This window comes from Sciurus vulgaris (assembly GCF_902686455.1).
Source record: "Sciurus vulgaris genome assembly, chromosome: 4".
NCBI classification, from domain to species: Eukaryota; Metazoa; Chordata; class Mammalia; order Rodentia; family Sciuridae; genus Sciurus; species Sciurus vulgaris.
The window spans coordinates 58132389-58159353 of record NC_136464.1 but is presented as its reverse complement, the minus strand read 5'-3'; the positions used below and the strand labels follow the sequence as shown (position 1 = coordinate 58159353).

The following is a 26965-nucleotide window of genomic DNA, read 5'->3' as shown; positions in this document are numbered from 1 at the left end:
CCATATGCATATAATCTGAAAGTCATTTTATACAATATATGTAGTGCACCTGTTTTGATTGTGTGGAATTTTCCATTTGTGACATGTTGGTGCTCACAGAATTTCAGACGGTAGAGTTGTGAAATTAATGCTATTGTTATTAACATCATCTGTCATTTATTGTGGGTTTACTAGGGGCAGGGTATGAATTAACCCAAATTATTATAGTTATCGATGATTGATGACTCCTGGGATGACTCCTAGATCTTGCTAAACATCTTTATTCCCTCACAGTATTGAGTTCTAGTGCTAAGTTGGATGCCCTGCCTTTCCCTTTCTGAACTAGCGTGCTTGCTTGCTTGTTTGCTTTTCTTTCCTCTCTTCTTTCCAGCTCTGAGGTCACTTTTCAAATGCTCTTTTTCCTCAAGGAGCCCTCATCCAAGGCCCCTCAGGGTTCCAGCCTCTTTGTCCCTGAACATTTGAATTGTCCTTGGTTGCTCTGAGGCAAGGGCCATAGTCTGTCCGGGCAGATCAAAATCTTTCCTCCCTTCTCCCCCAGGGGATCCTGGGGCAGGATGGCGTGGATCTTCTCAAAGTCCCGGTTTCAACTCCCTGCTCAGTTCCATGAGTTTCATCATTGCACCTCACCAATCGAAGTGGCACCTCACTAACACTTTACTTTTCTCATCTCTCAAGAGTATGGAAAATCTCAGGGGCGGGAGTAGGTTCCAGAATTTAAGAAAGTCATAAATAAAGGGATCCTTGGTTTAGCTGGGCGCGGTGGCACACGCCGGTAATCCCAGCTGCTCAGGAGGCCGAAGCAGGAGGATCGCAGGTTTGAAGCCAGCCTCAGTAATTTAGCGAGGCTGTAAGCAACCTAGTGAGACCCCGTCTCTAAATAAAAAATAAAAAGGGCTGGGGATGTGGCTCAGTGGTTAAGCACCCGAGTTCAATCCCCGGTACTTAAACAAACCACACACACACACACACACACACACACACACACACACACACGGGGCGGGGGGGGGGGATCCTCAGTTTACTTTCCTGTAAAATGAATTTCTCCAGTGCTTGAACCAGACTGAACCCCCATCCCCATTCCCTGCAAAGTGGGAACAAAATTCCTTCTGAGAAAGGAAGTTGAAGGACTGCAATCCCTCGCTTTGACAGCCAAAAAAAGCCCGGAGCCGGGATCTGCCAGCTGGCCCAGTTCTAACACCGGATAACTATATCTCCATATGTATAGCACCTGATTTTTTTCCCCCTCTATAAATTGAACTGCTTCTTTGGGACTGGTAGGGAAAAGTAATCAAGTTGCTTCTTCCCACTTTGATCAAACTGCGTAAAATTCATCGTTTTGAGTATTTCTTATGCGGGTGGGAGGCCGAATCTGGCAAGCCGGATCCAGGTAGGGTCCCTGGGCTAGGCTGCCAGTGACATTCTTAAGTTAGAGAAGCAAAATGACTTGCGTAAACAGGTTAGGAGCAAATTTGAGATTCAAACCTGGGTCTCTTGCCTCCCGACCACAGAGAAGTCCACGATCCCCAAGTCCTGGTCCTCACAGAAGCAGCCCCAAAGCCAAGGTGATAGGGACAACCCTGATCCGCTCAGCTCTCGGTACTTTAGCGCTACATCTCGCGCTGCCGTTGGCGACAGCTCAGCTATCCAGGGGACTGTGGAGCTCCCCAGAGATTTGGAAAAGCTTCAGCGCGGGCCCTTCCGGGATAGGGGAATTTCTCCGAGGCGCCGGAGGCTGGGAAGTGAAGGGGTCGCCCGGGGCGGCGAACAGAACTAAGGCGGAGATGTAGAGACAGAAGCTGAGCCCTTGGAAACCCCTTCGCGGCGCGGGAGCAGCAGCCGTCCCACCCCCGGCCCGTCGGCCACGCCCCCTGCAGTCAGTTCCGCGGCAGCCCCAGCGGCGCGCAGTCAGTAGATCCCTCCTGCCGGGAGTGCGGCGCCTGAGCCACCAGCACCGCCGGCCGCTCTCTAGGCTGCGGTTTCTCGGCCGCGCGCGGCAGCATGGCCAGGCCGGTGCAGCTGGCGCCGGGCTCGCTGGCGCTGGTTCTGTGCCGGCTGGAGGCGCAGGAGGCGGCGGGGACCGCGGAGGAGCCGGGTGGGCGCGCGGTGTTCCGTGCCTTTCGCCGAGCGAACGCGCGCTGCTTCTGGAACGCAAAGCTGGCGCGCGCCGCCTCGCGGCTGGCCTTCCAGGGCTGGCTACGGCGCGGGGTGCTGCTGGTGCACGCACCCGCCTCCAGCCTGCAGGTGCTGCGCGATGCCTGGCGTCGCCGGGCGCTGCGCCCACCTCGCGGCTTCCACATCAGGGCGGTGGGTGAGTGCGGGGCCCCAAAAGGAGCGGCGTTCCGCGAGAGCTGCAGGGACCGTGTGCGAACCTCGGCCCGGGCCACAGGGACGAGACATAACCCTGAGAGAGCAGGAGCAGAGGGTGTGGGGCCAGGAGGGTGACTGGAGGAGGGCTGGCTTGCCGAAACACTCTAGAGACTGTTCCTCCTGTTAGGACTAAAGTACCAGCCCCCAGGGTGTGCCTAGCTCCAGGATGCCTCCTTTCCGCAACTCTTAAAAGTTTCAGCACAGGTTCCTGAAGGAAGGAACTTTCTATTTAGAAAAGTAATGCTGTGGGTAGAGCAGTTCTGGGCCCAGATTACCAGAGCTGCAGTCAAAAGGAAGGGGCTCCCGTGTAGGCTTCATGGGACACCTTACGGAGGAAGAATCAGCCGAATCTGGTTGCTGCTCTTTTTTTTTTTTAATTACTGACTTGGAGTGAATGACACTCTGTTGTTTTCGTGTCCTACTGTACTGCATGGTGTGGTGGTCTTGGTTCAGGGTCTAGCAGGCTTCTTAACTGCTGGGCAAAGAAAGAGGTGGTGCTCCCGCACACAGCCCCTCCCATTAACTGAATAGAGAAGCTTCCACCTTCCCATTCTTTGTTAGAAAACAAACGACAGCTTTTTGCCTGCATAATATAGCCTCTTATTTGAGAAACTAAAGACTGCACCGGTGAGTGGTCACTGATACTGGCCACTAAACTCAGGTAAACAATGCAGCAACCAATAATAGCCTAGTATTTATGTGGGCTAAATTTACATGGGCCCATGAGGGCCATTTGATGGTATGTTGTTGACAAATCACCAGTTGCTCCAGCCCTGAGTTTTGATTCCAAGGAACCCCTCTATCTTAGTGCATAAATCCTCCTCCTCCTTCCATCTGAGGAGGAGGAGCAGTAAGTAAACCTTTGCTTTAGTTCCCAGGGACAAGGGAACAGGGCAGCAGGAGGCACCTGAGGCTGGGTGTCATCTCTCCAGGGATGGTGTCTCCACACAGCCCAGGCAGCTGCAGGCCAGTGCAGCTAAATCTTGTTTGTTTGTTTGTTTGTTTTAACTTATTTGTTTGTTTATGTTTGTGGTTTGGGGGATTGAACCCAGGGGCCCTTTTACCACTGAGCTACATCCCCACCCCTTTTTATTTTTTAATTTGAGACACGGTCTTGCTAAGTTGCCCAGGCTGGTCTGGAACTTGTGATCCTCCTGCCTCAGTCTCCCAAGTAGCTGAGATGACAGGCGTGCACCACCAGGCCTGATCAGTGCAGCTTCTCATCTCCATACTGTCTGCTTCCTCCCCACTCCCACTTTTCTTTCCTTAAAAGCAGCAACTACAACAAAAAGTGCTCACTGCAAAACCACATAAGCACATTTCGTCTTCTTTTACATGCAGGAGTGAGTGAGGAAAATAGTTTTCTGGCTCTGAGAACAGTGAGCCAAGTAGCCAAGCCAAAACCCTCGCAGGGAAGGGGTCTTTCAGACAGGCTGGATGAAAAACTCTTTTCAGTTCTGTGTCCTGGGTTTTTCTGGTTTGAATTAGTGGTTACATTCTCTGGTTCTCCCACCCCCCTTTCAAAGGGTAAGCATAAAGTATATTGCAGAGAGGGAGTGGGCTGCCGTGGGGGTCTAGACCTGGGAATGAAATAAGAGAGGGCTTATGCTAAGTCAGAGGCAGCCTTGATGCTACTATCTGGGCCCACCAAGCATTGGTGAATACTGATACAGAAAATTTGCTTCCCATTATAATGAATGTGACTGAGATTCCTGTAACAAAAGACAGATGGTGGTGCATGCTTATAGTCCCAGCTATACTCTTGAGACTGAGGGAGGAGAATGGCAAGTTCAAGGTCAGCTTCAGCAATTTAGCAAGACCATGTCTTAAAAAGTGGGATGGGGCTGAGGTTATAGCTCCATGGTAAAGCACCCCTGGATTCAATCCCCAGTACAAAAATAATCAAACAAAGTAACAAGAAAAGCATAACAGATTTATTTAATCAAAGTTTTACGTGACTTGGAAGCCTTTAGAAATGATTCCAAAGATCCAGGGAGAACTGCTCATTATAATGCTTAGATCCAGTGAAGAAGGGACAGCCATGTAGAAATGAGACCGGGCAAAAAGCTTCTGACCTGATGGTAATGGACTGATGGGGGAATCTCAACAAGACCTGTTTGTTCAGATGCTTCTTGGCTTCTCTGTGGGGCATTCCTTCCTCCAGTATGTAGGGCAGGACCCCTCTGGAATGAGGGTCTTATGATCTACTATCTGACAAAATAGGTCAGAACACTTCTTTATGGCCAGATCTTAACACAGAAAGGTGGGGGGAGGTTAAAGTAATATTTCTAGGTTTTATGGTTATCTTTGGAGGAAAAGGATCTAGTCTCTGTGACCCATCTTGATGAAGAGGAATCCTTAGATTCTGTGGTCTGCCTTGGAAAAAGTGGAACTGGAGAAAGGAGGGCTAAGAAAGTCAGAAAGAGATGCTTCTGAGGCCATCCTGTATTCAGAGTCTTCATCATGCCAAAGCACCGTTGTTCTTCTGAGCCCTGATACTGCTATCTGGGTTAGTGCTCTGTGTTGCCATATGAAAGATGGGGTACACATCACCAGGTGTCCCCATCCTGCACCCACTAAGTAGTGCTACCTGTAGTCCAACTCAGGATGCAATGAACTCTATATTCTGTGTCTTTCTTCTGGGTCATAATACCTAACTTGCATCTCTGGGCAGGAACGATTTTGAGGTTTTTTAATTATATCCTTACAGGAATTTGGACATTCAGCTGGAATTTGGACAAAACCATTCATGAATGTGGTGCCCTTGGGTTAAAAGTACCTAGTGCCAAAAAAAAAAAAAAAAAAAAAAACAACAAAAAATGGACCCATGAGGACCATTTGAAGAGCAAAGCTGGAAAAGAATGATGGATGCACCAGGGGTATTTGTTGGGGTGCTCTTGTTTTGAATAGTATTGCTAATTACTATCCAACTTGGGGTGCTCTTGTTTTGAATAGTATTGCTAATTACTATCCAACTTGGGATCCTGGGGTCAGATCAATAGAGAACAGTTGTCAGGGCAGCTTTCAGGCCACCATGGAATCCCACAGGGTGGTGAAGGCAGAAGAAGCTGCATTTCCCCAAAGGAAGAAGTTCTAGTCTGCTTGCTCTCCCAACTCAGGCAGCATGGGCTTTCAAAGTCAAAGTGGGCTTCCAGGAAGGTGAGGGAAGAGCTGCTGTGGACCATTGCAGGTTCTCTCTCTTGTTACTTTGTGGGAAAGAGCAAAATGCTAGAAAAGGACACAAAGGACCAATGTGGTCTCTTCGCTGTCAGATTTTTATTTTCTTGTTTTTTTAAGGTTCATGTAGTCCTGCCTAAAACCATTTGGGCACGGAGTATTGCTACTGATCACTACAGACAGACAATGCAGGAAGAGGAGGAGGAAGGCCAGTTTTACAAACCCAGCACTTCTCTCCTGGGTCCTTGAGGGCTGGACCTGCGGCCGGAGGGAGTACCCTGGCTCTGCTGACAGGAGAGACCCAGGCCCCCAGGTGCAGACCTAAACATAAGGCCTGCATGTGTGTGTCCTCCAAATTTTGTGCCTTTTCATTTCCTCTTCACTTTCTCTACCTCAGCTTTCCTCTAGTGAGAAAATAATCAGGCAGAATATTTTTCTAAAAGGAGGACAGTTGGATCTTTAGTTTGATGACAGGGAGCTCATTCTTCTTTTGTGCACTAGTCCTCAAGTGTTTTGTTTTTCATTAGCAAATGGCATTAACAAATAAAAGGGTGCGCCCATTCTGGAAACTGCCAAGAGACAGCCGTTTACCCAGCAGCTGTGTGTGCAGGGAGTGGAGCAGTGGGGAGGGACACCTGTCTTTGTTTGGGAGACTGTTGCTACTCTGAGGACACAAAAAGTTAATGATGGGAGGCCACTTGGCCAAATAAGTTTGTTACATTCTCCTGAAATTTAGAGCAGAGGTGTCCCCACCCTTTTACCCCCAGTAGGGCCTAAAGCATCTATTCTCATGGAGTAAAAGTGCCCCAAATGTCCGTGACTCTTTCATAATACTGGCTTCATGAATTCATTCATATGCTAAGTACTATTCTAGATGTCCCTGTGCTGTTTGTTTTGTTTGTTTTTTGCGGTACTGGGGATTAAACCCAGGGCTTTAGGGCCCACGTTAGGCAAGCTGTGGTCATCTACTACTGAGCTACATCCCCAGCCCTATTTATTTTGTTTTGAGACAGGGTCTCCCTAAGTTGCCCAGGTTGGCCTTGAACTTTCACTCCTCTTGCCTCAATCTCTTGGTATTATTGTTAGGGTAGCTGGTGCAAATATCCACGAGGAACACAGCTCTGAGTTCAAGCAAAGGTTTATTGACGGAGAAAGTCTGCCAGGGTGCCCTCTGTAAGGGGCAGCAGCCTGCTGGAAAAACCTTCTTAACTACATAGTCATGTACAGTGGAATAGTTAAAAAATACCTCTATGATTGCTATTTGGCATCTTTGCTGTATTTCGGTAGCTAGGACTCTTTGGGGGTGGGTCTACAGGGAAGATCATGCCTGGGTGGGCAAGTGCTGATTGTCAAAATGGAGTTACTTTGGCCTAAGGACCTAACAGATTATAGGCTTGCATCATCACACCTGGCTTGCTTCTGTATTTTAATGTATCTTTCATTCAGACTTACCTGTGCTCAAAGATAAAGTTGAGTCTATTTCTCCCATTCAATTCAAGAGGGTATAGGCTAGTCTGGAGCTGGGGCTCAGTGGTAGAGCACTTGCCTAGCATGTGGGAGGCACTGGGTTTGATCCTCAGCACCACATAAAAATAAATAAGTAAATAAAGGTATTGTGTACATCTACAACAACAACAGCAACCAAAAAAAAAGAGGGTATAGCCGAGTGGGAGGCCATGTACCAGAAGCTGACTGGCTCACACAGTCTCCTCCATCCCACAGTGATGCATGTGGGCCCTGAAGATTCTGCCTCTGCTTTGGGCAAGAGTTCCCTGGTGTGCACTTTAGTGGGTACTGTTGGTCAGGCAGGCAGCCTGGCCGGGGGAAGTGATGGAAGGATCTTTCCACTTCTCCTGTACCTCCTACCTGCTCCTCCAGACACCTCTGAGCACAGCCTTCCAGTCATAGAGATACCAAGGCTGAGCTGCGAGAGCTTTGGGCTGGTGGTGTAGCTCAGTGGTATTACTCTTGCCTGACATGGGTTTAATACCCAACACTACCAAAAACATTTTTTTTAAAAGTTTTAAGTACTACAGGAGTGTAGAGGCCATCACTAATTCATGCTACATGTCAAAGGATCTATCTTGGGATCTGGTTTGGGAGAGGAGGAACCGTTCAATGATACTTGGTGCCTGATGGCAAATCTCTGACTCATTTTAACTCTCCTGTGACTTAAGAAATGGTGTGTGGGGGAAGAAAGGGAGTGAAATGACACCTATTCTGGCTTTTCTTCTTGAAGTCCTCCCTTGAATAGCAGTAGGGCTTCTTGTAGAGCTTGGTAGCTAATGGAGTTTGTAGGTGAAATTTTTATTTAGTAAGATACACAAATTTTTTTTCAATTTTTTTTTTTTTTTGAGACACATCTCAATATGTTACGCAGGCTGACCTTGAATTTGCCATCTTCCTACCTCAGTCTCCTGAGTTGTTGGGATTCCATGTACCACAGCACCCCGCAGGAAATGCGCAGATGTTAGATATACTTTTTTATTTTTTTGGTGGTGGTGGTACTGGGGATTGAACCCAGGGGCAGGCAGTCTACCACTGAACTATATCCCGAATCTCTTTTTATTTTTATTTTGAGGCAGGGTCTTGCTAAGTTTCTGAGGCTAGCCTTGAACTTGCCATTATCTTGCCTCAGTCTCTGGAGTAACTGAGATTGTAAGCATGTGCCACTGCATCTGCATTCTGATTTTTTTTTTTTTTTTTTTTTTTTTTGGTGGTGCTGGGGATTGAACCCAGGGCCTTGTGCTTGCAAGGCAATGCATTCTGATTTTTTTAAAACCACAAATTAGTTTCACCTGTTCAAGGATGTCAAATAAATGGCCTCAGGTAGTATGAACTCTTTTGTATGAGGATGCTTTCTCTCAGCTTATTCCTGAATTCATCCTGAATCCTGAAATCCATCCCTGTTTTTGTTTGTTCCTTTTGTCACTGAATAGTATTCTATTGTATGAATATATTACAGTTTATTCATTTTCCCTTATGTGGACACCTAGGATGTTTCTAGTTTATGACTATTATGAATAAAGCATCGGTGACTATTTGCATGCAATTTTTTAATGCTTTTATTTCTCTTAAGTAAAATACCTAGCAGAGGAATTTCTAAGTTGTAGTATACATTTAGTATTATGATTGTACCATTTTATACTCCTAACAACTGAGTGAAAGTTCTAGTTTCTCCACACTTTGCCAACATTTAATATTGTCTTTTAGCTCTTCTGCTGAAATTTGGTTGTGTGTTTGTTTATTTTTTGAGTACTGGGGACTGAACCCAGGGCCTTACACATACTAGGTAAGCAGTCTACCACTGAGCCTCATCTCTAGCCCTTCTTTTTATTTTGATACATGGACTCACTAAGTTGCCCAGGGTGTCCTTAAACTTTTGATCCTCCCACCTCTGCCTCCCAAGTAGCTAGGATCATAAAGGTGAGTCACCATGTTTGGCAAGACTATCATTTCTAAAAAGAGGGCAGTCTTAGGGAAACCAGAATAGATTAGCCATGTAATTTCAGACTGATCTGTAATATATAAAGATAGAAATAAAAATAAAATGAGGGAAAGGATAGATTTGTGTTGGAAAAACTGGAATGGTTGGTCTCTAGTCTTTGTTCATCATCTATTGCTAATAACACAGTGGCCACATGTGGTAATAGCCTTCTTGCTGGCAAGTTCCAAGATGGCATAGAGCTTAAGAGTGCGAGTGTGTATTCTGGTCTCTCTCCTCACAAGGCCTTCAGTATCCAATAATGGGGTTCCACTCTGATGACCTTTTCTAATCCTAATTACCCTTTAAAGGCCCTATCTCTAAACGTCACAGATTAAATTTCTACCCTCTTAATATCTCAGAATGGGGATTAAACTCTTTTGAAGGGCACAAATGATATTCAAACATAGTATCATAGTATTTCCATTTAAGTTCAAACCTAACCTCATAGTATCAACCTAATTTGGGGAGAAATGTCATCTTAATATCATGTTTTTCATAACCCATGAACATTGTCTATCTCTTCATTTATCTGAGTGTTTTGAATTTCTCTTAGCAGTGTTTTGTAATTCTTTTGTTAAATTTAGATTCCTGGGAACTTTGTTTTTCAAATGCTAGTATGATTTTTTTTTTTTTTTTAATGTATTGGGGATTGAACCTAGGACCCTGGGTATGCTAAGCAAGTGCTCTACTACTGAACTACATTCCCAACTCTTAAAATTTTATTTTGAGACAGAGTCTTGCTAAGTTGTCCAGACTGGCCTTGAACTTGCAGTCCTCCTGCTTCAGCCTCTTAAGTGCTTGGGATTACAAGCCTGGGCCACTGTCCCCAGCATACATATAATTTTTAAAATAAACTTTTAATTTTGGAATGAGTTTATATTTATAGAAAACTTGTAAAGATAGTACAGAATTCTTCTATGCCCATCAATCAACTTCTCCTAATTTTTCTTACATTTTTAGAAAATCAGTGTTACCCAGCTTTCTGTCACTTTGATAAAATTCCTAATAGTAGCAACTTAAAAGGAAATGATTTAATTATCATTATTATCATTCTTTTGGTATTGGGGATTGAATCCAGGAATGTTTTGCCATTGAGCTACATCACGAGTTCTTTTTATTTTTTTATTTGATTATTTAAGTTGCTGAGCTTCTCACTAAGTTGCCTAGGTTGGTGATTTGTGATTCTTCTGCCACAAACTCTGGAGTTGCTGGGATTATAGGTGAGCCTAGCACTGGCTAAAAGAGTAAAGATTCATGTTGGCTGATGGTTTCAGATGTTTCAGTACATGGTTGCTTGGCCCTGTCTCTGGGTCTGTGGTGAGGCAGAACATCATGGTGGGAGTGCATGGTGTAACAAAAGCTGTGAACTCATGGCAGCCAGGAAGCAAAGAAAGGGAGCTTACTTTTAAAACCAAGTCCCTCCCATAAGCCCATTAAGCTAGGAATCTAATAATGGATGAATCCATTCATGAGGTCAAAGCACATGATCCATAACATTAAGATGTAATTCATATAACATAAAATTAGCCATTTCATGGACTTTTTTTTTTTTTTTTTTTTTTGGTGCTGGGGTGATGGAAATTGAACCCAGTCCTTATGTATCCTAAACATTTGCCCTGAACCAAGCACGGTGGGCACATGCCTGTGATCTCAATGACTCGGGAAGCTGAGGCAGGAGAATCACAAGTTCAAGGTCAGCCTGGACAATTTAGTGACACCTTGTCTCAAGGTAAAAAAATAAGGGCTGAGAATGTAGCTAAGTGGTAAATCCCCACTGGGTTCAATTCCCAGTGCTGAAAAAAAAAAAAAAAAAAACCTTTATTTTTATTTTTATGTTACATCTCCACTGTATATGGATATACCACATTTTGCTTATACATTCTTCAATGGAAGGTCACTTGGGTTTAGGGTCGTTTCTGCTTTTCAGACACTGAAACAATGTTGCTATGAACATTTGTGTGTAAGTCCATGGGTAGACCTATGGTTTTATTCTTGACTGGATCTTATTTGCTTGTTTTAAAATAATTTCTGTTTCTACGATGAGATTTCCAATTTGTTTACTACAAGCATATTTCCCCTTAAATATAGTTATAATACCCTCCTCAAAATCCTTATAATTCCAGCATCTGGATCATCTCAGGTCATCTCATTGGTTGCAGTTGATCTTGGACATGAGTCACATTTTCTTGTGTCTGAATTGTCTAGTAACTGTGGATTGTATCTCTGATATTGTATGTTGTAGAGACTCTGGGCTATTAGATTCCTCTGTGGAGATGTTGATTTTTGTTTGTTTATTTTATCAGGCAGTTAACTTGGCTGGATTCAAAACTGAACTCCATCTCCCTTGTAGGGAAATGACAACTAAAATCTCTGTCCAATTTTTTTAGCTTAAGGTGGGCTGCTTGAGCCCTGTTCATGGTTCAGTCACAGAGTAGGGCAGAGTTTATATGCAGAATTTGACATTCCACTTCTATGGCTTTATCCTTATCCCTCTGTAACTTTTCAGTTATAACTGCTCCAAATTCTGCCCTTAATTTTTATTTATTTTATTTCTTTCTTTTCTTTTCTTTTTTCTTTCTTTTTTTTTTTTTTTTTTTTTTTTTTCCAGTTGTTTGCAGTACTGGGGATTGAACCCAGAACTCACACATGCTAGGCAAGGGCTCTGCCCCTGAGCTACATCCCCAGCCCCTTTTAAAATTTTGAAACAGGATCTTGCTAAGTTTCCCACCTTGGACTTGAATTTGTGATTCTCCTGCCTCAGCCTCCCAAATAGCTAGGATTACAGGTGTGTGCCACCATGCTGCCCCCACTGTCCTTAGATTCTTAAAGTTAGTAAGACTCTGGATTTCTACCAGAAAAATTTAGCTTCTTTCCCTGACTGCTACTGAGGACGTCCCCCAGGTGAAGAATTATGAAAAAATGTGAAACTTATCCATAGTATTCCCTTCCAAAAGGGACCTCTCCTTTCCCAGATGGCCTCTGATTTCCAGTGGTTTGGGTTGACTTCAATACCTTCAATAGGTATTGTGTTTACTATTTGGTCCAAAGTTTATAGTGATATTTACAATAGGGTCGATCTAATAGAATTTAGCCCACTATTGGAAACAAAACTCCTTGAATGATTTGATTGATTGAGTTACTGGGGCAAGCATTCTATTACTGAGTTACATCCCCAACCCTTTTTATTTTTTTATTTTGAGACAGAGTCTCATTAAGTTTGCCCAGGTTGACCTTTAACTCTTGGTTCTTCTGCCTCAGCCTCCCCAGTTACTGGAATTAAAAGCATGCACCACTATGTCTGGCCCATGAGTAAATGTTTTTAGTTCCTGGCTTCTCCCCTTTTAAAATGTCTGTTGGTGAGAAATGTCTAACCATGAGAAACTAATGGCCATGACAAGATTGTTTGGACAATCACTAGAAACAAATGCCTCTGTTTTACCTTACTTTCTTCTAGACACATCTTGGCATCTCTTGAGCCATTAGGAGCTGGATTATCCCTTCTTCCTGATAGGTGGTAAGCTGGAATGATTCTGCCCATTCTGCAGACAGGAAACAGGATCAAGGGTATGATGGGCTGGTGCTGCTTGAGTTTCTTGTCTCCCTGTCCACTTTGGTCCTCCCAGTTCCCACGAAGGCTGTGGTATTTCTCACCAGTCAGTGCTAGCCCTCACACTCCTCAGGAGCTTGTCAGATTCCCACCAGGCTGTTGAGCCCCTCAAGGCCTGGGAAATGGCAGAAACAGCTGCTCTGAGCACACCCCTGCCTTCATCTCCCTCCCTCCTTCCCACCCAGGATCTTCAGCCATGATTTTCTAGTTTTGTTCTGCCACATGCTGCCTTTTACCCTCTTCTCCTGAGGGCAGCTGGAGGGTGACAGCAGGATGCCTTGCAGGCTGTCTTGTGGGCATGTTGTGGTTCCCAAACTGGCTGATCTGTGTGTAGCATCTGGGTGATTAGCGATTGCCCACATTTTGATTTAGCAGCTGGTGGTTCAGAGAAGACACCTCTAATTGCTGCCCTGTAGCATTGAGGTCCAGTAGCATGAAAAGAGGCAATCATTTGAAATCAATTTGGGTTCCTCCACCCTCCCACTGTGCGCCAGGTCAGTAGGCCACCAAGTACCATAAGGCTTAACTCCTCTGTGTCTCTCAGGCCCGTCCTAAGCCTGAGTGCATGGCTCAGTGCTCCAGTTCACTCTCTAGCCTGCAGACTCCTGACATCTAAGATGCAGATTTTTTTTTTTTTTTTTTGTGGTGCTAGGAATCGAACCCAGGGTCTTGTGCTTGCAAGGCAAGTACTCTACCGACTGAGCTATTTCCCCAGCCCAAAAATGCAGATCTTATTCCACCCTTCACTTGCTCACATCCTTTCTTCTATTCCCCTTCGTTTTTTTTTTTTTTTTTTTCCCCCATTGCCTGTAAGTTTATTGCCTATAGAATGAAGTTCAAGTTCTTTTAATTGACATTGTTTCTTTTGGTCATATGCCAGCCTTCCTCTCCACTCTCATCTTCCAGTCCCCTTGATTACAGAAAGTTTGGTTATTTTCCTTCCACACAGAGCATCTGGAAACAAAACAGATCTGTCCTGGATGCTTCTTGTAGACCAGCACCATCTAGTTCCAGATCTCTGGTCTTCATGCTGCTGAGGCCTTTACTTAGCCCACTCAAGGTCACTTTTGATGATCTTCAAATTGGCTTTACTTGGACTGTGGTTCTTAAGTTTGAAGCTATGAAAGTTTGCCTGAGATATACTATTTTCAAGCTAACAAGTGTCATTATCTATATTTTTATTCATATAAATAATTTTTATATGCATAAAAATAATTTTATCTAATTTATATATAGGTTGAGCACCCCAATCCAAAACCCCAAAGGCCCCAAAATCCAAACATTATTGAGTGACAACATGATGTCACTTGTGGAAAATTCCACAACTTGATCTCATGGAATGGGTCACAGTCCAAACACAGGTGAACTAAAAATAAAATTACTTTCAGGTTAAGTACAAGAGATACATAAGAAACAATGAAGGGCTGGGAATGTAGCTCAGAGGTAGAGCATGTGCTTAGCAACATGCACACCGAAAAAATAAAAGAAGAAGAAAAAGGAGGAGGAGAAGGGGGAGGAGAAATGTAAGTAAATAAATCCATTCACATGTAGGATTGAGTCCCATCCTCAAAAAGCCTTATTATATATATGCAAATATTCCAGATTCCCTCCCCAAATTTGATACATTTCTGGTCCCAAGCATTTTAGATAGGGGATATTCAACCTACAGCTTTATCTACATTGCTCTCTTGGTCTGTATCTATAAACATAAAGTCTCAAGATCAGGAAACAGACTTTTTACTCACAGAGCAGCTGGCATCTGTTTCTCAAGCCCTAATTCCCTGTGGGGCAGTGTGGTGAGTGCCAGATGTACCTGCCCATGGACAGTGTGCACCACAGGAAAGGAACCCCTGCATTATGAAACTTGGAGTTGCTGGCACTCTGGGTGCTTGGAAGTGATGGAGAAAAAGAGGGATTCAGGGCTTTTCTACATTTCAGAGAAATCCTCTCTAGGATGAGGATGGAAAGTTCTCTAATTGCCTCCCTGGAATGTAAACAAATGGTTTCAGGGAGGTAAGTTTCTGTACACCCCCAGAGGCCATCCCCTTAGTTTTTTGGGAAAAGTTCATGGCCCTCTATTTTTTTTTTTTTTTTTTTTTTTGAGACTTGGTCTGAAACTTACTTTTGAGACTTGGTTTGCCAGGCTGAGCTCAAAACTCGTGGGCTCAAGCAACCCTCCTCTGGAGTAGATGGGCCTATGGATGTGCACCACCAAGCCCAACTCAAGTCCAGAGTCTTTGACATGCACCTCAAGGCTCTTTGGAATTCAGTCCCAGCCTGAGTCTCCACATCCCGAAAAACAGCTTCCTTCCTGGATCAGTCAGGGTGCAATAGAGAAATAGGACCAGTATGAGAGATATAGGAGGGAATTGGCTTTGTGCGATTGCAAAGTCTGAAATCTGTGAGGCATCCTGAAGGGCAGCCTGGAATTGCCATTCAACCTAAAGCTGCCATTCATAGGTGGATCTTCTTTACCTAGAAAGCCTCTTCTCTGTTTTTAAGCTTTTTGGCTGATTGAATCAGACCCACTTAGATTATTAGGATAATCTCCCCTTCTTAAAGTAGACTGATTATAGACTTTAGTCACAATTACAAAATACCTTGACAGCCACACCTCGGCTAGTGTTTGAGTAACTAAGGACTGAACCAAGGCCAGCGGATGCTAAACTGACCAATGCATTTTCCTTCAGCCAGACCTAACTGCAGTCCTCTCAACAAGCTGGGCTGTCCTGCAGGCCGTTTGTAGTTGCCCCCTCTGCTAGGTGCTTGAGGTAAGGGCAGTCTGCTTTGCTGGGCCCCATGCCTGCTGCTAGTAGAGTCTTCTGTCTCTGGGCTGTGCTTAGTACACTGTTGGCCCTTGAGGGCAGAGGTCTTCTGCACAGTGCTGGGTGTGAATTGGATTCTCCTTGCCTATCATATGTGTTTTTCATATTCCCTGGGGCTCCGATCTGCCTACCCTGGGCAGGTTGCTGTGCCAAGGCCCATACGCCTCTGCTGTCCCTCACCTGACCTGGAGTAGTTGTTGCTTCTGTGTCCTGGGGTCTTTTTTTTTTTTTTTTTTTTTTTTTTTTTTTTTTTTTTTTTTGTGGTACTGGGGATCGAACTCAGGGCCTTGTGCTTTCGAGGCAAGCACTCTACCAGCTGAGCTATCTCCCCAGCCCTGCTTCTGTGTCCTGGATCAGAGGAACCCGCACAGCTTTCCTAACCCACTCCAGTGCACCAGGATTTCATCTGTTCAAAGCTCCAGAGAACTTGTCTGCATTGGTCATTCAGGACTCTCTCATTATACTGGCATTTAGTAGTTTTGAAATTTTGACTTGTCATCCAAGCTTGATTGGAAGCTTCCAGGTTCTAGGCCTTTATGGCTCTTGTGGCAGATCATTGTCCACCAGAAGTTGTGCCCTCTCTCCATGGAGTACAGTTTTACTAGTGTGACTAGTAAATGGTCACACTTAAGAGTCTGTATTTCCCTGGACTGGGCCTGTCATCCTAGCATGCGTGAAGCCTTGGGTTAGAACCCCCCAGCACAGCAAAAATAGTCTGCATTTCCCTGACTTCTTAACAGCTAGGAGGGGCAGAGGGGCCTAGGCAATGAAATGTGAACGCAAGTGTTGTCTCACTTCTGGACCAGGTGCTTGAGCACTACATTGCCTTCTTTGTTCTTTCCCTACTTGCAGAGGACCCAAAGGCCTTTGAGAGGACACAGTCAAAGACCCTATGACAGCATGATGGGCTGCCAGCCTCTCTAGGAGCTGGAGGCGGCTTTATCTGTGGTACCCTCCAGGTGCATTGAGGGGTATCTCTGCACGTGCCCTCTGGGCCTGTGTCGTGCACTCCACTGCCTTGCAGATCCTCTCAGCCTTTCCCGCTGTGCAGCCAGGACACCTGTATCCCAGTCCTGCTGTTCCTGCTCTGTGGTGTAATTGAGCATGTCAGCTTCTCCTTACTGCATTTTCCTCATTTGAAAAGCAAGTTCAGTTTTCTGCTTCCCTAAAGAGGTCACATGACAGAAAGTAAATAGTGTTTAATAATGGTTTAGATTAATTTGATTAAAAAAATATTTTTTGAATGCTGGGATAGTAGCTCAGTGGTACAGTGCTTGCCTAGCATGTGTGAAACCCTGGGTTCAATCCTTAGCACCACATAAAAATAAATTAAAATAAAATATAGATATTGTGTCTGTCTGTGACTTTAAAAAGTGTTTTTTAAAAATGGGTTATTTAAAAATTTTTTTTTATTTTTTGAGATGGGGTCTTGCTGTGTTGTCCAGGCAGGCCTCAAATTTTTGATCCTCCTGCCTCAGCCTCCCAAGTTCATGGGATAATAAATGGGCATCACCATATCCAGTCTTTTTTTTTTTTTTTAAATACATCGGTCATCTTCTTCTCTTGTGGTACCTTGCATTGAGCATTTTTACTATCCTTGTGAACTTATGTGCATACTAGTAAACAGCACCAGTGCAAAATTATTTACAATTACAGGCAACCAGCCTGGGGTTGTGGCTCTGTGGTAGAGCACTTGCCTAGCACGTGTGAGGTACTGGGTTCCATCTTCAGCACCACATAGAAATAAATAAATAAAATGAAGGTATTGTGTCCATCTACAACTAAACAACAACAACAACAACACAAACAATTACAGGCAGCAAAACCAAGACTTAGGAGATACTGAAATCTGAAGTTTAAAGTTTCCAGAACCACTATGGGTAGTGAAAACTCAGGTTCAAATTCCTTCCCTGCCAGTTATAGATGTGAGACCTTGAGCTAGTGACTTAATTCCTCTTAGGTTCATTGCCTGCATAGGCACAACTGAGGATAGAATAGCTACTTTTCAGGTTGTTTTGAGGATCAGTTATCTAAGAGCACTCAGCCAGTGCCTGGTACAATCAACTTTAGCACATGGCAGTTTCTAGTATGAAGGGAAAAGAGAACGGGTCTCTGGGTTCTTCTTCTCTAGACAGCCCGTCTTCCTTGGGACCATGCTGATTATTGCTCGCCTGGCACATGCTCATGTTAAGACCTGATTATCCCTTTATACTGTCCTTCCTGCTATCTTTTTTTTTAAATTTTTTTTAGTTGTAGATGGGCACAATATCTTTCTTTTTTTTTTTTTTTTTTTTTTTTTTTTGGCGGTACTGGGGATCGAACTCAGGGCCTTGTGCTTGTGAGGCAAGCACTCTACCAGCTGAGTTATCTCCCCAGCTCCAATATCTTTATTTTATTTGTTTATTTTTATGTGTGCTGGGGACTGAACCCAGTGCCTCACACATGCTAGGCAAGTGCTGTACCACTGAACCACAAACACAGCCCCTTCCTGGTATATTTTAGACCCTTGGTGCTGGCCAGGTCCACAGCTCCTTGTGTGGTGCTGTAGAAGGAGCTCTGCCCTGGGATTCCAGTCCTGAGTTTGGAACCAGCCCTGCTGCTCAGTCTCTGGGAGCCCCTGGCCAGTCCTCTCACTTCTCTGGCTCTCTGGCTCTGTGGCAGTGAACAGCTTCTCCCTCACTTTGGCTCTGTTGACTGCCGAGATTTCCTGGCCAGTCACTGCCTTCCCCCTCACCTGTGTCAGGAGGCCCTGGGAAGAGCAGACGAAAGCTTGCATTGAAGTTACTTGGGTTAGTTTCCAGAGAGAGTGTTTGGGCCTTTCCCCTAGTCCCTCACAGGCATCTGGATTCTGTTAAAGCCCCTGCACCTGCTGGGCCTCCCTAGCTCACACAATCACTTGTTAGGTATGTATGGAGCATTTGCTGTGTGCCCAGCCCTGGGATGGTCAGTTGACACAAAGGATCAAAAGACTCAAACTCTGACCCTAAGCAGCTCACAGACCAGATGGAGGAATAAGTGATGTGTAGTCACTGCGAGCAACAGAAGAACTACTGACCAAGGGTCCATCGTGTGCGTGTTTTGAAGGAAGGCTTGGGAAGCAATGCCTATACTAAGATGTGAAGAATGAGTTGATGTCAATTTTAATGAAAAGCACGTTTTAAGCAGAGAGGGAGGGCATGTATCCCAGTTGAGTACGGTCAGAGCATGAAGTGAGAGGTTTTGTTTTGGTTTGGTTTTGGTACCAGGAATTGAACCCGGGGTTAACTCCTGAGCCACATCCCCAGCCCAGCCCTCTATGTTTTATTTAAAGACAGGGTCTCCCTGAGTTGCTTAGGGCATCACTAAATTGCTAAGGCTGGCTTTGAAGTCGCGATCCTCCTGTCCCGGCTTCCCAAGCCGCTGAAATTATAGGCGCCCACCACTGTGACTGGTGAAGTAGGGAGGTTGCACAGTGGCAAAAAGGGCCTGGAGAAGGGCTGGCTTGTGATAGACCTTGGCTCCTGGACTGAAGGGTGTGGATTGGAGCTTGAGGCTCCTGAAAAGTATTAACCAGTACAGTGTGTGTATGTGATTACATTTATCATCTTGATTACATAGCGCACGTTTACCTATTATACATGATAGTTGCTTCCCTGCCTCATGTGTGCATTATCTTCCACTGAGAGCGTCATCTGAGCTAGTGGCGCCTTTGAGAGGTTAGGTAAGTTCCCATGCACCTCTTAGAGCGTATGCTACAGTGCTTGTTAAGTGGCAGATCTGTTATCTGAGTAAGGCCATAAAAACAGCTCATGGGCCATGCAGGACAAGATCTAATCTTCTGTTACTAATCTCATCTAGGCCTCTTGGGGCTTCTTGGGACCTCATCTGTTGGTAAGCATTGCACCTGGCCCTTCTACTTCCTAGAGTTGGCATCAAGTTCAAGTGAGATATAATCTGTGAAAACACTTTGAAAAGTATACAATGTAGCTGGGTGCAGTGGTACACACCTGTAATTCCAGTGAAATCACAATTTTAAGGCCTGCCTCAGCAATTTAGCAAGACCCTAAGCAATTTAGTGAGAACCTATCTCAAAATAAAAAGAAAAAATGTCTGGTGGTGGGTTGGGAAGCGCTCAGTGGCAGAGCGCTTGCCTAACCTGTGTGAGGCACTGAGTTCGATCCTCAGCACCATAAAATAAATAAAATGAAGGTATTGTGTCCATCTACAACTAAAAAAGGGGTGGGGGTTTGGTGGTAAAGCACCCCTAGGTTCAATCCCCAATAGTAAAAAAAGAAAAAAAAGTATACAGTGCAAATGCTAGGATATCTTTCCATTTATTTATGTCATCTTTTCATCTTTGATCTGTTTTATAGTTTTCTTTTCACCTATTAGTTAAATGTGTTTGTAAGTTTTTTTTGTTTGTTTTTGATTTTGTTTTTGTTTTTCCTTTTAGGTACTATGAATGGAACCTAGGGGAACTTTACTGAGCTATGTTCCCAGTCCTTTTGGTTTTTTGACTTTGAGATAGGTCTGGCTAAGTTGCTAAATCTGACCTCAGACTTAGAGTCCTCCTGCCTCAGCCTTCTGAGTCATGGGGATGATATGTGCCACTGTGCCTGGCTAGTATTCTTTCTAATGGTATTACCAGTGGGGTTGTTTTTTACATTTCCTTTTTGGATAGTTCATTATTTAATAATTTAACACAACTGATTTTTTGCATTGTGTATCCTGCAACTTTACTGAATTCATTTATTCTAACATCTAGAAAAAAGAAAAAATACACACTGCAAATGCTAGGCTCTCTTTCCATGTGAAGATTTTCTTTATATAAGATCATGTCATCTGCAAGCACAGATGATTTTGCCTCTTTTCAGATTTGTGTGCCTTTTATTTTTTATTTTTTCCTTGCCTAATTGTTCTGTCTAGAACTTACAGTACTTTGTTGAAAAGAAGTGGCAAGAGTGGGTATCCTTGGCTTATTCCTGATCTTAGAGGAAAAGTTTTCAGTTTTTCACTGTTGAGTATGATATTAGCTGTGGGCTTTCCATATATGACCTTTATTATGTTGAGTAATTTCTTTTTTGGTAGTGGGGAATGAACCCAGGGGTGCTCTAGCACTGAGCTACATCTCCAGGCCTTTTTAAAATTTTATATTTTGAGACACTAAATTGTCCAGGCTGGCCTTGAACTTGCCTCTGCCTCTTGGGTCACTGGGATTACAGGCATGTGCCACCACATCTGGCTACGTTTAGTAATTTCATCCTGTGCTCATGAATTGGAAGACAATATTGTTTAAATGTCCATACCACCAAAGTGAGCTATAGATTCAGTACAATTCCTATCAAAGTCCCAGTGGCATTCTTCATAGAACTAGAAAAAAAAAAATTCCAAAATTCCTATGGAATTCTGAATAGCCAGAGCAAGGCTGAAGACATTACACTTCCTGACTTCAAAATGTCCTACAAAACTACAGTAATTAAAAGAGTATGGTATGGTTAGCAAGGCCCTGAGCAACCTAGTGAGACCCTATTTCAAAATAAAATCTAAAACAGGCTAGGGATGTGGCTCAGTGCCCTGGGTTTAATCTCTAGTATGGGGGGGTGGATTATGGTACTGGCACAGAACAGCTGTATACAGCAGTGAAACAACAAAGTCCACAAATAAACCATCCCCCACACAGTCAACTTGCCAGTGATTGTCAGTGAGGATGCCAAGAACATAAAATGGGGAAAGGAGAGTCTATTGGAAAATCAGATATCCACATGCAAAAGAGTGAAATCGTCCCCTTAAACCATGCACAAAAATCAACTCAAAATGGATTTTAAAGACTTTTTTAAAAGACAGATTTGAAACAAACTCCTAGAATAGAACCTGGAGGAAAAGCTTCATGACATAGGTCTGGCTATGATTTCTTGGGTATGACAGAGAACGCAAACAGAAATATACAAGGCGCATACCTGTAATCCCAGTGGCTTGGGAGGCTGAGGCAGGAGGATTGCAAGTTCAAAGCTGACCTCAGCCACTTAGCAAGGCACTTAGCAACTCAGGGAGACCCTGTCTCTAAATAAAACATAAAAAGGGCTGGGGATGTGGCTCACTGGTTAAGCGTCCCTGGGTTCTATCCCTTGTACAAACACACACACACACACACACACACACACACACACACGACGAAAGTGAAAACACAATTATTAATTAACTGTGGCTATTTTATCTCTGGTGTGGATTATGCCCTCAGGGAATGTGTGTGTGTGTGTGTGTGTGTGTGTGTGTGTGTGAGTGTGGCGCACGTGCTTGGCGCACCCTTTTAAAGTCGTTATGTATATTTTTAATCTTTGGTTTGTCTGGTTGCTTTGTAGTACTGGGAATCGAAGCCAGAGGCACTCTACCACCAAGCCACATCTCCAGCCATTATTAAACTGTTTTAAATTTTGAGATAGGGTCTAAGTTGCCCAGACTGGACTTGAACTTGGTGATCTTCCTGCCTCAGCTTCCCAAATCCCTGGAATTACAGGTGCACACCACTGTGCCAGACTCTGTGTGTGTTTTATTATTTATTTAAAATATTTTTTAGTTGTAGATGGATACAGTATCTTTATTTTTATGTGATGCTGAGGATCAAACCCAGTGCCTCACATGTGTGAGGCAGGCACTCTACCAGTGAGCTACAGCCCCAGCCCTCTAGTGTTTTAATATTTAAGAATATGTTACTCTCAGCTTTGTGCAATGGCACATACCTGTAATTCCAGCAATTTGGGAGGCTGAGGAAGGAGGATTGCATGTTTGAGGTCAGCCTGGGCAATTTAGTGAGACTATCTGGAAATAAAATAGGAAGAACTGGGTAAGAGTGCCCCCGGCAGGGCTGGGGATATAGCTCAGTTGGTAGAGTGCTTGCCTTGCATGCACAAAGCCCTGGGTTCAATCCCCAGCACCACAAAAAAAAAAAAAAAAAAAAAAAAAAAAAAAAAAAAAAAAGTATGTATTACTTTTTTTCGTTTCTTTTTTCTTTCTTTCTTTTTTTTTTTTTTTTTTTTTTTGGTACTGGGGATTGAACACAGGGGCACTTAACCACTGAGCCACATCCACAGCCCTTTTTTGTATTTTATTCAGAGACAGGGTCTTGCTGAGTTGGTTAGGGCCTCACTGAGTTTCTGGGGCTGGCTTTGAACTTGCAATTCTCCTGCCTCAGCTTCCCGAACTGCTGGGATTACAGGTGTACACTGGGCTGATCCCAGGACTTTCAAAGGCACCCTGGTGGTTCAGTGAAATTCTGTGCTGATAGAGAAAGTGTCAGACTTTTAAACCTTTACAAAATGCAGAGGAGCCTGTAGCTCAGCCAGCCTTGTACAGACAAGAAACAAACTGCTTGCCAAAATCATTTGCAATATTGAGCTCATTCTGTGATAATTGACTTTTTTTTTTTTTTTTTTAATTTGCTCATCTGTTAGAAAAAATTGCTGAATCTTGTTGATGCAAGGCACCTCTCTGTGGCTCTGTACAATTCTATAGCAGTTATTTAAAAATCAGGAGGCCCCTTGTGAAATTCTTTTTGAAACAAAACAACCTTTGACTCACCACATCTATAACCATCAGTGGTGACTGTATTCATTCCATGGAAGGGAGGAGGCACGGTCTGGCAACACAGATTTTTCCATGGCTACCTGGTCTTATATACCAGTAATTACTTATAAATTATATATGTGTGTGTGTGTGTGTGTGTGCGCGCGCACGCATGTATTCCCCACCCCACCAACAACACACAGCACTGGGGATTGAACCCAGGGGTGCTTTACAACTGAGTTACATCCTCAGACCTTTCTATTTTTTATTTTAAGATAGGTCTTGCTAAATTGCTGAGGCTGGCCTCAAATTTGTGATCCTCTTGCTTTTAGTCTCCCAAGTAGCTGGGATTACAGTTGAGCACCACTGTGCCTGGCTATAAATTATACTTTTAAAATTAAATATTTGTATTTCTCTTTAGAAGTTTAGTGGTGTATAATTTACATTCAGAAAGATATACCTTTTTCAATATATTGTTCTACGTTTTTAACAAAACAGTTTTATAACCACCACAATTAAGATACAGCATATTTCTCTTTTTAAAAATGCCTAGCACCTCTCTTTTCCTGAGGCTGGCTTTGAACTTAAGATCCTTCTGCCCCAGTCTCCTGAACTGCTGGAATCACAGGCATGCACCACCGTGCCTGGCTTCATTTAGCATGTTTTTGAAATTAATCAATATGCTTATTGGTAGTGTTCCCTTTGGTTTCTGAGTAGTATTAAATTGTGTAGATGTTCCACAGTGTGTTCATCCATTCACCCAGTTAACGGCATACTTGAGTTGCTAACAGATTTTAGTGATTGTGAATAAAGCTATAACAAACACTACAATAAACACCTGGACATGTTTTCATGCCTAGCATGCATGAGGCCCTGGGTTTCATTCCTAACACTGGGGGAAAAAAAGAATCATTTCTTGAAATGACCTCCCTTCTCACAGGCCTTTATTTATTTACTTATTTTGGTACCAGGGATTGAACTCAGGGGCCCTCAACCCCTGAGCCACATCCCCAGCCCTATTTTGTATTTTTTTTAGAGACAGGGTCTCACTGAGTTGCTTAGCACCTTGCTTTTACTGAGGCTGGCATTGAACTGGTGATCCTCCTGCCTCAGTCTCCTAAACCACTGGGATTTCAGGCGTCCACCACCACACCTGGCTCATTGTCCTTTTACTGATTGATTGACCACATTGTTTCAGTCTGTTTCTCCACTATTCTGTTCCTATACATCAATACTCTCTTACCTTATGTAATAGCTAGAGTAAATCTAGAGATCAGATATTGAGTCCTTTTATTTTGCTATATAAACTTCAGAATCAGATTATTCATTTCTTTGTTTTGTTTTTGGTGCTGGGGATTGAACCCAGCCTTGTATGTGCGAGGCAATCACTCTGCCGACTGAGCTATATCCCAGCCCCTCCATTTCTTAAAAGAGAAATTCTGTTGGGATGTTTATTAGGATTGTGTTAAATCTATAAGTCAATTTGGGGAGAGTTCATATCTTAACAATATTGAGTCTTCTACTCTAAAGAGTTGGTAGCTGTCTGTTAAACCTTCCTTGTGGGCTGGGGAGATAGCTCAGTTGGTAGAGTGCTTGCCTTGCAAGCACAAGGCCCTGAGTTCAATCCCCAGCACCACAAAAAAAAAACAAAAAAAAAACCTTCCTTGTTTTTAATGTGTTACAAATGTAAATTTTGACCTTTGGCTTTTGAAGTCTTTGAACACCTTCTGTGAAACTAAATCCCTCCCCAGTACCCAGGAGTGGCAGTGCAGGTGCACGGGGAAGCAGAGAAAATGGAAACTCCAGAAGACCCATTTCAGTTCTTCGGAAATGCAGGGGCACGGAGGATCAAAAGGAAAAAACCCCTCAGGGAGAATTAGAAAATCCCTCTCAAACCGAGGGGGGAAATATTTTGAAAGGTAACAAAGATGTCTCCAGTGTAAGTTTTAAAAGCATCAGCAGACATGTGCTATTGTGGTGGCTTGGGTTACTGACGAGGATGTTTGTTTTCTTGGGCCAGGAGTGGGTTTGGGGATTAGAAGGTAGAAATATTTTCAAGTTTTCTCCTGCTGCAGGCTGTCTGCAGTCAATCAGGCCTTTCCTTTAATTGTTCATCAAGAACCATGCTGAGGAGCTGGGGTTGTAGCTCAGTAGTAGAGTGCGTTAGTGCATGTGAGGTACTGGGTTTGATCCTCAGCACCACATAAAAATAAAATGAAGGCATTCGGTCCATCTACAATTACAAAAAAAAAAAAAATTTTTTTTAAGTTCTTTTAAAGAAAAACATGCTGGGCCAGCCCTGACCTGGGTGCCAGGTGGGCACAGGGAGGGGTACTGAGTCTCATTGTCATGTGTTTATAGGCCAGGCAGGATTTACTGCCCTGGAAAACACATGTGTCATTTTTCTTCTCATTTTTCCTTCAGGACAGAGGCACAGAGCCTGGCCCTTAGTTCCTGCTTCTTAACCATAGCTAGAAGGGGCAGCTCCAGCTGACCTCAGTCAGGTCAGGCCCAGCCCAGTCACATTGCTGCCTACCACCTAAGACCAAGTGGCCTGCAAGGCATCCTTGCACCTGCCTTTCTGGGGCTATTCATGCCATTGCTTGCACCTCTGATGCCACTGGTCAGTCAGATATTTAAGAAGGGGATGGAGGAATTTCAGAACAGCACTCAATGTACATCGGTGGTCAAGAGCACCAGCTCTCGAACTAGCCTGCCTGGCTTTGAGTCCCATCGCAACTACTGACTGTGAGACAGGGGGCAAGTTGTGAAACCCCGTATACCTTTGCTTCCCCTTCTGTACAATGAAGGCACGAAGACTGTCCATCACAGGGCTGTTCTGCACATTAAATGCAACGGTGCTGTGGGTGATGTTAGCAGTTACTATTGTGGACCTCACTGGTCTAAGGCATGGGACCCAAGTGTAGCCTTCTCATACTGTCCCAGAGTTCTCATTCTGTCATTCTGGAGTGTGTCCTTTCACTATCTTGATTTCATGTGCTTAAAAAATATCACCAGATTTTTAGGCACAGATACAGCTTTCTTCCTTATTAGGACTATAGTTATGTGGCCCTGGTTGTGCTTTTTCAGATTCAACCAGAAATTATTGACCCTATGCATCCATGAGTTTTGGATTCCAATCCTAACTTCTCCCCCAACTGGCTGCTGAACTTTAGCTTCAGTGTGGAGTAGATATGTTCCAACTGATTCTCCTAGGTCATTAATTCCTGACTTCCTATTGTGTGATTTATAAATCACTGGTTCCTAAAAACATGGACTGATCCATATTATTCTCAACTTAGAATAAAAATTTTATCTTGAAAAATGGAAAATTGTGTGATTTCTGCTCACTCCCCATTCAAGAGAGACACTTTCAGTCTCTGGGATCTGTGGAAGGCACCTTCAACCAGAGAAGAGTCATCGCTGGTTCATGCTGCAGGCCCAGGGAGCCCAGGGCACCCTGCCCTCCTTCTGGTCTGTAAGGCCTCTCATCCCAGAAATAGCAGCTAGTGAGGGTGGGAGCTTCCAGGATGAGGTGTGTACCTCAAATACTTTCCGTGATTGTTCTTTCATCCCTCAGATTTTGATTCCTGTTGGAATACAGGTTAAAAATTACCTGAAAAAAGTAGTTTTGTTGTCTTTCTTTCGTTGGTTTGTCTCAGCATTTGCCAGAATCCTTTTAAGCTTTCCATCATCTGACTCTCTGTAACCTTAAGAAAGGTATAAAGGTCTGGCATGTTCTTTGAGTGGTAACTTCAGGTCACATTCCATAGCCAGATTTTGGGTAATAATAGAATTTGCTTATGGGGCTTTTCAGAAAGCCCAGAGCTGTGGTTTTTTTTTTTTTTTTTTTTTTTTTTTTTTTTTTTTAATTTTAAACTGACCTTATCTGTCTCTGCAGTTGCTCATAGTTATATTTGCTGGCTGAAAGCTTTGGTAATAAGAACTTCCTTCTCTCCTCCT

The 26965-nt window shown here is 43.8% G+C and overlaps 1 protein-coding gene across 1 annotated transcript in view; it reads left to right on the top strand.

Moving 5' to 3' along the window:
• The first annotated feature begins 1911 nt into the window (after nucleotides 1-1911).
• STOX1 (storkhead box 1) overlaps nucleotides 1912-26965 on the top strand; it is a 55338-nt gene continuing 30284 nt past the window's right edge. The window contains exon 1 of the mRNA XM_079135766.1: nucleotides 1912-2308. Coding sequence (XP_078991892.1) covers nucleotides 1999-2308 — 310 coding nt within the window. The 5' untranslated portion in view covers nucleotides 1912-1998. The remainder of the gene's footprint in view (nucleotides 2309-26965) is intronic.